Source organism: Cryptomeria japonica, chromosome 9 (assembly GCF_030272615.1).
Source record: "Cryptomeria japonica chromosome 9, Sugi_1.0, whole genome shotgun sequence".
Classification (NCBI taxonomy): domain Eukaryota; kingdom Viridiplantae; phylum Streptophyta; class Pinopsida; order Cupressales; family Cupressaceae; genus Cryptomeria; species Cryptomeria japonica.
In genome coordinates this window covers 572602782-572613271 of record NC_081413.1, presented here as the reverse complement: position 1 = coordinate 572613271, position 10490 = coordinate 572602782, and the positions used below count along the sequence as shown (strand labels likewise).

Here is a 10490-nt window from a genome sequence, read left to right as displayed (position 1 = left end):
TGCATCTAGAATAGAAAATTGAATAACATTTACACATATGACAAACACCCATAAACATTATATCACATTAAGACCTCGTCATGATTATATGTGCTTCCATCATCAATAATAACATTGCATGCTTTACCTTCACACTTACATCTTGTTCAAAATAAACTTTTTCTTTTAGTTGGCTTTTATCCTTCGTTCGTCAAGGCCCTTCTTGCAACAAGTGCTTCTCCACTATTTGCATCTTTGGAATGCGATGATTTTGCATCTTCTTCATTTACATTTGTTGCTCTTGGGTGATTTTTGAATTTTCTACTTATTCTTCCTTCTTCATGAGGGCGTTGATAAGCTCTATGACCCTCTTCTCCACATTTATAACAAGTTCCACCTAAGCCACCTCTACCAAATCCTGTACTCAATATTACTCTTCCTCTGAAACTTTGATCATATGAATGGTTTAAATCATTAACTTTCTAATTTTTGCTACTACTAGAGTCCTCATTATTCTATTTTTATTTATTTTGATCTTCATTCTTTTCTCCATACAATCTACATTTTCCCCTTTGCTTGTTTTCAAACCTTTTGTTCAATCTTTCTTCCACCTTCAATGCAAATTGGTATGCATCCTCCATGGTGTGCATTCTAACTAATGTTAATTCCTCTTGTATGCTAGACTTCAACCCATTGATGTAATGAGCTACTTTCTCCTTACTAGCCTTTGAATGTCCTACTCGGATCAAAACTTTATGAAATTTTTCAATGTACTCTTTCATGCTCCTTGTTTCAAACTCTGCATTTTATTAACTCAAGTTCATAATCTATAGGAATGAATTGTCTCTTCAATTTTTCAACCATTTTATCACATTTTAAATTTCCTCTGCTTGCTCTTTATTACTAGATTTCTCTCCATCAAATACTAGCAAGTCCTTTCAGCTTTGTCCTATGCATACTTTATGCATACTTCATTTTATCTAGATCTTAAATTTCTTCGAACTAACAAAATTATTCCATATCATTTATCCAATCTATTAGCTCCTCTAGAATTAAGCTTCCACTAAATGTTGAAACTTCAATTTTATACCTCTTACTAATCTTTGATAATGCAACAATTAAAGGATCATTGTCTACAACATTTTCTTCTTCACTAGATTGACTAACAATTGTAGTACATTCATCTTCACTTTCGATTTGATCTCTCCTATGTGCAACACCTCTTTGCATCTCTTCTTGCATAAGCTTTAAATTGTCTTCTTAATGCTCTTCACTTCCACGACCAATATCAGGAGCTTTTCCACTTCCACCTCTACCTCTTTTCGGAGGCATTTTTACAAGACCCCCAACACACAAGTCCTAGTGCAAACTGTCTCACATTTAGCGATTTGTTTACACTCTTAGGATTTCTAGCTCTAATACCAATGATTAAAAGGGATACTATCTCTTCAACAAATTTGATTTACAATAGAAAACTCAAAGCAAAAGGCTAACAAAAATATGCAAGAAAAAAGAAAAAAGAGGAATGCTACATATACTTGCCTTTGTTCTCAGCATAGAACTGAAATATATAAATCCTCTCCAAAAAGAATAAGTGAACTCTCTATGTTCCTGCTGGATAAGCAAGAAAAAATTTACACGTGAAGAATGAGCTCAAAAAACTAGATTGCAAAAAAGCAATCATCATATTTTAGTACTGCACACTTCTTACTGCTGTTGAGAGACATATTTCGAATCTTACTGTTGAAAAATGAAGAATGAGCTCAAAAAACTAGATTGCTGTTGAGAGCCATGTTTCGAATCTTACTGCACACTTCTTCGGTGCATGTGTTGCAGACATAGAAGTGAATTTTATATGGTTCTGAATGAGAAGAAATGAACTAGATTGCAAAAAGCATTAATCATATATTGGTGCAACAGTGTTCTTTTAGTTCATGCAGTCCCATATTAAAAGATCTGGCAGCGCATACTTAGCACGAAAAAGTTCATAACCGAATTTGTCAAATGTAAACCAATAGCCTTAAAACCATAAATAAGAAAAAGATGTTGCTATATAGATTATTTTGTTATAAAAACTCAAAAAGCAACCAATTTTTCAATATTGTTGAACAGGGTCACTATTTATCTGTTAATGAAAAGATAAATCAGATTTCAACTGACACGCCTCAAATTCAACAATTGGAGCAATAAGGCCCATGAAAGTTACAAAATAGCAATGCGATACAAAAGAAACTGCTCCAACTCTTCATTAGTATTGCCTCTCCCCTTAATCAAAAGGGAAAAATCATAACGTTTCTTTGACTTTGAGAAAACCACTTCTTTATACATATGAGGATTTTATGTCCAAAGTCACCCATGTCACAACTAGCGGTCCAGCAGTTTCCAATTTAGAATTTCCTCATTCTTCAGCAAATACTTTAAGCCAAAGAAAATGCTCTGGTTCTTGATGAACATTGCCTCTTGCCATGATATGACAAATACCTCTCAGCAGATACTTCATAGCCAAAGATTTAGTTCTAATTTTGTACTGGTATAGCTTGTGGCTCATGTAACCCCAAACTTATTAGATGAAGCAGATGAAAACTTAACCATATGCCACAGAATAGAAAATCTAACCAAGAAGCAAGAATTGAAATACAACAGGAGATTCAGCACAATTTGTAGGAATCTAAACTAGGTTAACCAACAATTAGCCCTCTGAATCTTTCTAAATTGAGGGTGCAGCAGCTGGGAGATCCTTGATCCATGGATCCAGGGGCTTCCCAACAGAGTACACGATAAACCCAATCTTCCTCAGCTCCTCAGCATTAACCACATTGCGCCCATCAAACACAAAAGCAGGCTTCTCCATGTTCTCATAGATCTTACTATAATCCAAACTCTTGAATTCATCCCACTCAGTCAAGATGCAGATACCATGGGCATTCCTAGTAGCTTCATATGCATCCCAAACCACCTTCACCTGCTTAGAGGCAGTGGGGCTGCTGGGGACCAGATGCTGTGGGTGATCCCAATCAAACTTGTTCATGGCTAAGTCCCTCCTGATCTGGTCTTCTGTCACTTGTGGATCATATATGCTCAACTGTGCCTTGTCACCCAATAAGCCATGGCACACATCGATGGCAGCAGTTTCTCTTGTGTCTCCTGTGTCCTTCTTGAAGGCAAATCCCAAAATTGCTATCTTCTTGCCAGAAACAGTATTGAACATGGACGAAACCACCCTGTTCACAAATCTAGATTTCTGGTAGTCATTGATGTGCACAACCTGTTTCCAGTAAATTTTCAAATTAAGTCAAGCCCATTGTCTAATACTAATAGCAAGGAAATTCTAAAGAAAGACAAAAGATTTACCATTAACGTATCCATATTTGGTCTAGTTTTAAGGAGTGTTGGAAAAACATTGGCATGCTCACCCATCAGAATTATACTGAGCTAACAACCATGAGCAAGGTTGGAAGGGTCTACAACCTCTAGAACATAAGAAAGAGACGAACAGAACAAAAAACTATGGCTTGAAATAGGCATGAAACACACTTTCAGAAGAAAGAATTACACAATATTGCTCTCACTGATCAAACAACAAAAGTAAAAATAAAAAAACCAAAAATATTACCAATGGACAAATCTGATTTTTAAAAATTCAGCCCACTGGAAAAAAGAGCCTATAAATATATCCTAACCTATTTCAAATAGTGCATAGCTCTGCATAATGTCAAAGAACATAGGACCTACAACTAATATAATGTGTGTATTTTATCTGTCGGCATGGATGAAAACCCAACCATGAATAGAAAAAAAATACCAATTGACAAATCTGATTTTGAAAATTGAAGCAGTGTGTACCTCTGTATATTTCCAAAGAACATTAAAACCTACAACTAATTTATGTTTATTTTATTAGTAGCATGGATGACACCACAACCATGAATGGATTCTGCATAATTCCAAAGAAAAACATAGGACGTACAACTAATTTATGCAGATTTTTACCTATTAGAATGGATGACACCCCAACCATTACTGGAGTTATGCATAGTTCCAAAGAAAAAAAATCGTATCTACAACTAATTTATCTGTATTTTATCAATTAGCATGGATGACACCCCAACTCTGAATATGGTTATGGTCAAAGTCCTGACTCACCCAACAAGGATCTAAAACCTCTAGAAGATAAAGATAATCTATGGATACAACTTGACTTTCATATATGGAAATACGTTTTCACTACTTAGGTGCACTTCACTCTTGAAAACATGAAGAAAAAGTGGAGATACCTGAATTTGAAAAACTTCTAGAGCTTTTAACCCATTGGCAAAAAATTGCACATAAAAAATTCCCTTACCTGTTTCCAGTAGTGTGCAACCTCTGCCAGGCCATTGCACTCACAGATGTATACCAGGTTCAAAATATCTTTCTGAAAGCAGGATCCACCAAAACCCACACTGGCATTCAAGAATCTGGGGCCTATGCGTGAGTCTTTGCCCACAGCATATGCAACCTCTGACACATCAGCACCAGTGGTCTCACAGAGAGCTGACATAGCATTAACAGATGAGATCCGCTGAGCCAGGAAGGCATTAGCTGCCAGCTTTGACAGCTCAGCAGACCAGAGATTCATGGTAATGATGCGGTCTTGGGGGATCCAGTGGGCATAAACTGCTGCAAGAGCCGAAACAGCCTTCTGCCCCTCAGCAGTTTCACGGCCCCCGATAAGGACTCTATCTGGCCGCATCAGGTCCTCTATGGCAGTCCCCTCTGCAAGAAACTCTGGATTCGACAGGATCTGAAAGTTAAATTTACTGTTATTTAGGTTTTGATGTCCACAAGTGACCAAAAACTGGTGAGCAACTTAAAAGAACCTAAATAATATAATTGGCAATGCTTAGTGCATCTGTAACAGGGTAAAGAAACTGTACCAAAAAATACATAATAGAGGAGCCTAGTGCATCTCTTACACAATTAAGAAAATGAAGTTAAAAACTCTACAAGAGTTACCTAGCTCATCAAGTAAAGAAAATATTATGCAGCTGAAAATATGCATTACAAATGCAGAGTGCATCACTAACAAACCAAAGACAATGCAGCTGAAAAATATACAACTGGAATGCCGGGTGCATCTAACAAACGGAACAAATTGCCGTTGGAAATGTACAATAGGTGCAGCAAGTGCATCTCTAATAAACTGAACGACTGCAGTTGAAAAATATACAATAGGAGTGCCTTGGGCATCTCTAACAAAGTGAAAAATATACAACTCAAAAATATGACAAGAATATTAATTGATTCTCTAAATCTGCAAAAAAGCAGTTTTGAATAATGTACAATATATGTGTCCGGTGAATCTTTAAAAACTAAAGAGAAACTAAAACTTTAAGCAACAAGTGTACAGTGAATTTTGAACACCGATGCCTAAGACATGCAATCATGTAAATGTATATTTACGTCAACGCAACTGCACTGGTATTCTTTAGAGAATCTCTAGCAAGAACCGAGAAGTATACAACAGGATTACATAAAGAAAATGCTCCAGAGAATAAAAAGGACCTGAAAAGTATACAATAGAAATGTCTAAATAAAATGAAGTGGAAATTGAAAACAACTAGGAATTGTATAATAGAAATGCCTAATACATCCTCAACACAGTAAATCAAATGATGTGGAGGATTAGAAGGGGCTGCAAAATATATAATATGGGTGCCTACGGAAAATGCAGCCAACATGAAAAGGAGATGAACAGCATACAATATGAATGTTAGTTGAATCTTTTAATAGGAACAACTGGTGTATCTTTAAGAAATTAAGGAAAATTTATCGAAAACACAAAAAAGAGCTATTAAGCATAGCAATCCTATAACATAGTAAAGAAAATGTGATTGGAAACTGTACAGAAACAAAATCATTAAAAAACAAAGGAGGGGCAACAATATCACCTAAAACAACAAGTACACTGCATTCCTGTTAGGCAGGGGTCTTAATGGAGGGCCATCAACGTCACCTAAAACAATACATTCACTATTTTTTAGGTTAGGAAGGGGTCTTATGGAAAGACAACAACATCACCTAAAAGCTAAATCAAGAGCACTGCATCTAGGTTAGCCAGGGGTCTCTCATGGAGGGCCGACATCATCTAAAATATTAAGTGCACCAGATTCAGATTAGGCCAAGATCTCATGGAGAGGCCACAACATTGTGCAAAACAACAAGTTCATCACATTTGGGATAGGCAGGGATCTCATGGAGGAGCAACACTCTGTACTAGAACAACAGGTGCACTACATTTGGGTAAGTGGGGGTCTCATGGAAGGGGATTCAATCCCTATTTATAATGCATGGGTGATCTCACAGGTTCATTGTAATAAACTTATGGAAAGGCATAGAATGGTTTCCTTGAAAATGACAAATTTGCTTTGTTAGAGCAGGATAGTTTGAACAGCTAGTAGAACTTTGAAATGAAAAGAAAATATTATTAATATCCACAAATAACCCCAAAGGATAGTGTGACTGAAGAGAAGGAGGGACTGGATGAAGGCATTTTAACAAATGGAAGGCAATTTCCATTTGGTGAATTACCTCTCAGAACTATTTTGAGAGACAACTTTAAATAGAGAAACAAATATGATGGATCGGATGCTAAGCTCTGAAATTATTATGGCCAAGGGAATCAAGGTAGTCTCCCTCCATTATATGTTGCCTAAAACAGAAAATTAGGTTCAGTCAAAACTTAGACTGACGTAGACACAAGTTCCCATTAAGGCTCTAAATTATACCATATGCACATTATGATACTGCTATCAGGATTCAGCTGTATAGTTTTCGAGTCAAAATCATTGACCCATGTTTCATGAGTAGTGACTCGCAAGAACCCATCTCTCATGAGAATGAATGGTCCACTTAGCACTCATTGCATCTAGGTAATGCTCACAGAGGTGAAGCATTGGGCCTTTCTCCTAGATGCAATGAGTGCTAAGTGGACCATTCATTCTCATGAGAGATGGATTCTTGTGAACCACTACTCAATAAACATGGGTCAATGAGTTTGACTCGAAAACTACACAGTTGAATCCTGATAGCAATATCATAATTTGACTTGCTGTGGAAAATATCTCCTACTTATTATATGCACATTATTTGTTTTTGGGGTCTTTGGATGTCTTATATAAGAGACAGTGTAATGGAATTATTACAACCAAGAGAATTAAGGGTAGTTTTCCTCCATTGTATGTCACCTGAAACATAAAATTAGGTGAAGTTGAAACTTAGACTGGTTTAGAGACCAGCTATATGAAGGCCCAAAAGTAAACAGAAAGCACATTTTGTTATTTGGGGCTTCAGATGCCCCAAATACAAGCAATGTACCAAAATTGTTATGGCTGAGAGAATTAAGGGTAGACTCCCTCCATTATATGTCACCTAAAACATAAAATTAGGTGCAGTTGAAACTTAGACTGGTTTAAGAGTGAGTTCTGAGTTCCTGCGAAGGCCCAAAAGTAAACAGTATACAAGTTATTTGTTATTTGGAGATTCAGATCTCTCAAGTAACAAACAATCTACCAGAATTATTACAGCTGAGAGAATTATATGTTGCCTAAAACTTAAAATTGGGTGCAGTCAAAACTTAGACTGCTGTAGAGATGAGTTGCCATCAAAACTTAGACTGCTGTAGAGATGAGTTGCCATTAAGGCCCAAAACATAAGTAAACAGTATGCACAGTATTTATGATTTGGGACATCATATGTTCCAAATAACAAACAACATAGGGGAAGAGTACCAATAGATAACATAGTTCCAATAACCGTCACCTTATTGTCATGTTGACCCCCCAATAGCTGTCATAGTGAAAACACCATTAATAAATTTGTTTTGTACCAATAGCCGATCATTTTTTGTAATTAATTGGCCCATTTGTGCACAACTATTGGAACATTTGTCCCATTTGTGTGCCACTATTGGATCATTTGTGCACCACTATTGGGACATTTGTCAACAAGTACTAGTGATTTTGAGTTGACGGTTACTGGAACATCTTTAGTTAGGTATCAGGCGACACTTTGAAATGTGCACTTTTTGACCTTTGTGCGCATAACTGATTCGACAGCGTGCATCGTTACTACCCAGAAGCCAGATCAATAGCTATAAGCAGTTAAGTCGCATACGAAGACAACTAAAAAAAAAAAATCAAAATCCGATGTACCGTTTAGGATCTGTGGGTGCGCGAAGTTAGCTATGACAGCTACTAGTGCTCTTCCCCTACCTGAAATATTATGGCCCAAAAAATTAAGGTAGCCTTCCTCCATTATATTTGAACTAAAACATAAAATTAGCCTGAGTCCAAACTTACCGCTATAGAGACGACTTCTAAAGGCCAAAGTAAACAGCATGCACATACATTATTTGTTATTTGAGGCAACAAATATGAAATAACAAACTAAATACCGGAACTAGCAGGCCCAAAGAATAAAGGTAGTCCCCCTTAATTCCATTATATGTTACCTAAACATAAAATTAATTACATTCTAAACTTAGGCTGGCGTAAAACACAAGTTCGAATGAAGACTCAATGTTAACAGTATCAACATAATTTGTTATTTGGGACTTTGGATTTTCCAAACTATAAATAACAAACAGCGTACTAAATATTTAAGCCTACTCCTTCAAGGGAGCTGCTACACTTACTCCCAGACACCGTGGATCTCATTAAAGATAACATGTTCCCATACCACAAGGGTAAATGAATATCCTCATCTTTGATCTGTTCAAGGCTTACACTCCTAAAAGGAAACTGCCACATTTACTCTCACTCACCATGGATCTCGTTAAAGATACCATTATTTCAAAGCAAAAGGGATTATGAATATTCTGATCCTTGATCAACTAGCATAAAGAAACTACTAACAAGTGAAAGCATTGATCTGGCAAATGTTACTTTTTAACTGTCTATTTTCATACTAGTTTTCACAGCTACTGGTTAATAATTTGGAAAAGAAAAAAGAAGAGCGCTAGGATCAGCGATCCGGTACCTGAAAGTGAATCCCCTTGTTGTTGTGCGTCAAAATCTTTTCAATCGCCTCCGCTGTCTTAACCGGAACGGTGGATTTCTCAACAACGATCTTATCAGACTTGGAGACATCAGCAATCATCCGCGCAGCCGACTCCCAGTAGGTCAAATCCGCGGCCTTGCCGGCGCCCAAGCCGCGGGTTTTAGTGGGCGTATTGACGGAGACGAAGACGATCTCAGCTTCAGCGACGTGCTTCTCGACCTCGGAGCTGAAGAAGAGGTTGCGGCCACGGCAGGCCTTCACCACATCATCCAGCCCGGGTTCGAATATCGGGAGGCGGTCACTGTTCCACGCCGTTATGCGCGCCACTGATATATCCACCACCACCACTTCAATCTCTGGGCATTTCAGCGCTATCATGGCCATTGTCGGCCCCCCCACATACCCTGCCCCAATGCAGCAGATCTTCACCATTTTTAAACCCAAGTAGCTCTTTCGAATCCCTCGATATATCTCTGCCTGAAACACAGTGCTACAGGCTCACCAAGACTGGATCTTGCTGTGGATGATTCTGGCCTCTGCTGCTCAAGACTCGGTTTTTGTTAGTGTTTGTTTTTGTTGTTGAAATGTCAAGGCTTACCGCATGACTGTTATAACCACTAGTTAGTTGAATGTACGAGGTGTTTGGAACCTGTGTTATTACCAGATTAATCACACAGTTGTTAAATCCAGCACGCTGGATGCATTTTTATACCAAATTCACTGGGAAGAGAAATCCATAGGATTACGGCGCTGCTGACCCTGTGGGTAAGTAGTAGGCACAGCCTAAATTTGATGGCTGTATGGTTGAATTTGCTTTTTTTTATGGGAAATAAAATTTAGAAAATTGAATTATAGAAAATTGAAAATTGATTAAATAGTTGAAAAATACAATGAGTGTCATAGTAGTGGAGGGCGTGTCATGTGAGCGTCGCCGATAAAAAGTTTATCATTCATTAAAATAAATAATACGAATTATAAAGAGATAAGCTATAAAAAAAAAAAAATTATATAGGGTGATTGTATCATAGAATAGAGAAAAATGATTAAATAGTTAAAAAACAGGAGTTGTATTTATAAAGAGATAAGCAAGGTTGATTATTGATTAGATTTAAAATTTATAATTAATATGAATTTGGTAAGAAGTGTATCTATTGTATTGATAGATGGATAGATACTGTCATATTTTGGTACAATTCAATTGTGGTATTTAATTTAGATCAAGTATGGATATTTCAAGTTCGGTACTGTGCGTGATTTTTTGTTTTTTAATGTTTAGAAGAAGAAATGTCAAGCTTGTTTTTTTAGTTTAGTGTTTAGCTACCTATTGATTGGTTATGGATGATTATGTTTGTTTATTTTGCCCCTTTTATTTCTCAGACTAAAGAATATTAAGAAATCTTTTATACAAGTTTTTTAAAAATGTCTTTCTTCTCAAGTTGGGTATACCTAAAAATGAGTTTTGGAATAGTTAT

The 10490-nt window shown here is 36.8% G+C and overlaps 1 protein-coding gene across 1 annotated transcript; it reads right to left on the bottom strand.

The window, feature by feature from the left end:
* Nucleotides 1-2111: 2111 nt before the first annotated feature.
* Nucleotides 2112-9816, bottom strand: LOC131062882 (UDP-glucose 6-dehydrogenase 3). The gene is made up of 3 exons (XM_057996620.2): nt 8998-9816; nt 4322-4762; nt 2112-3244 (listed from the first exon to the last, which is right to left on the bottom strand). The coding sequence occupies exons 1-3, from the start codon at nt 9448-9450 to the stop codon at nt 2687-2689; spliced, it is 1452 nt and encodes a 483-aa protein (XP_057852603.1). The 5' UTR covers nt 9451-9816; the 3' UTR covers nt 2112-2686.
* Nucleotides 9817-10490: the final 674 nt, after the last annotated feature.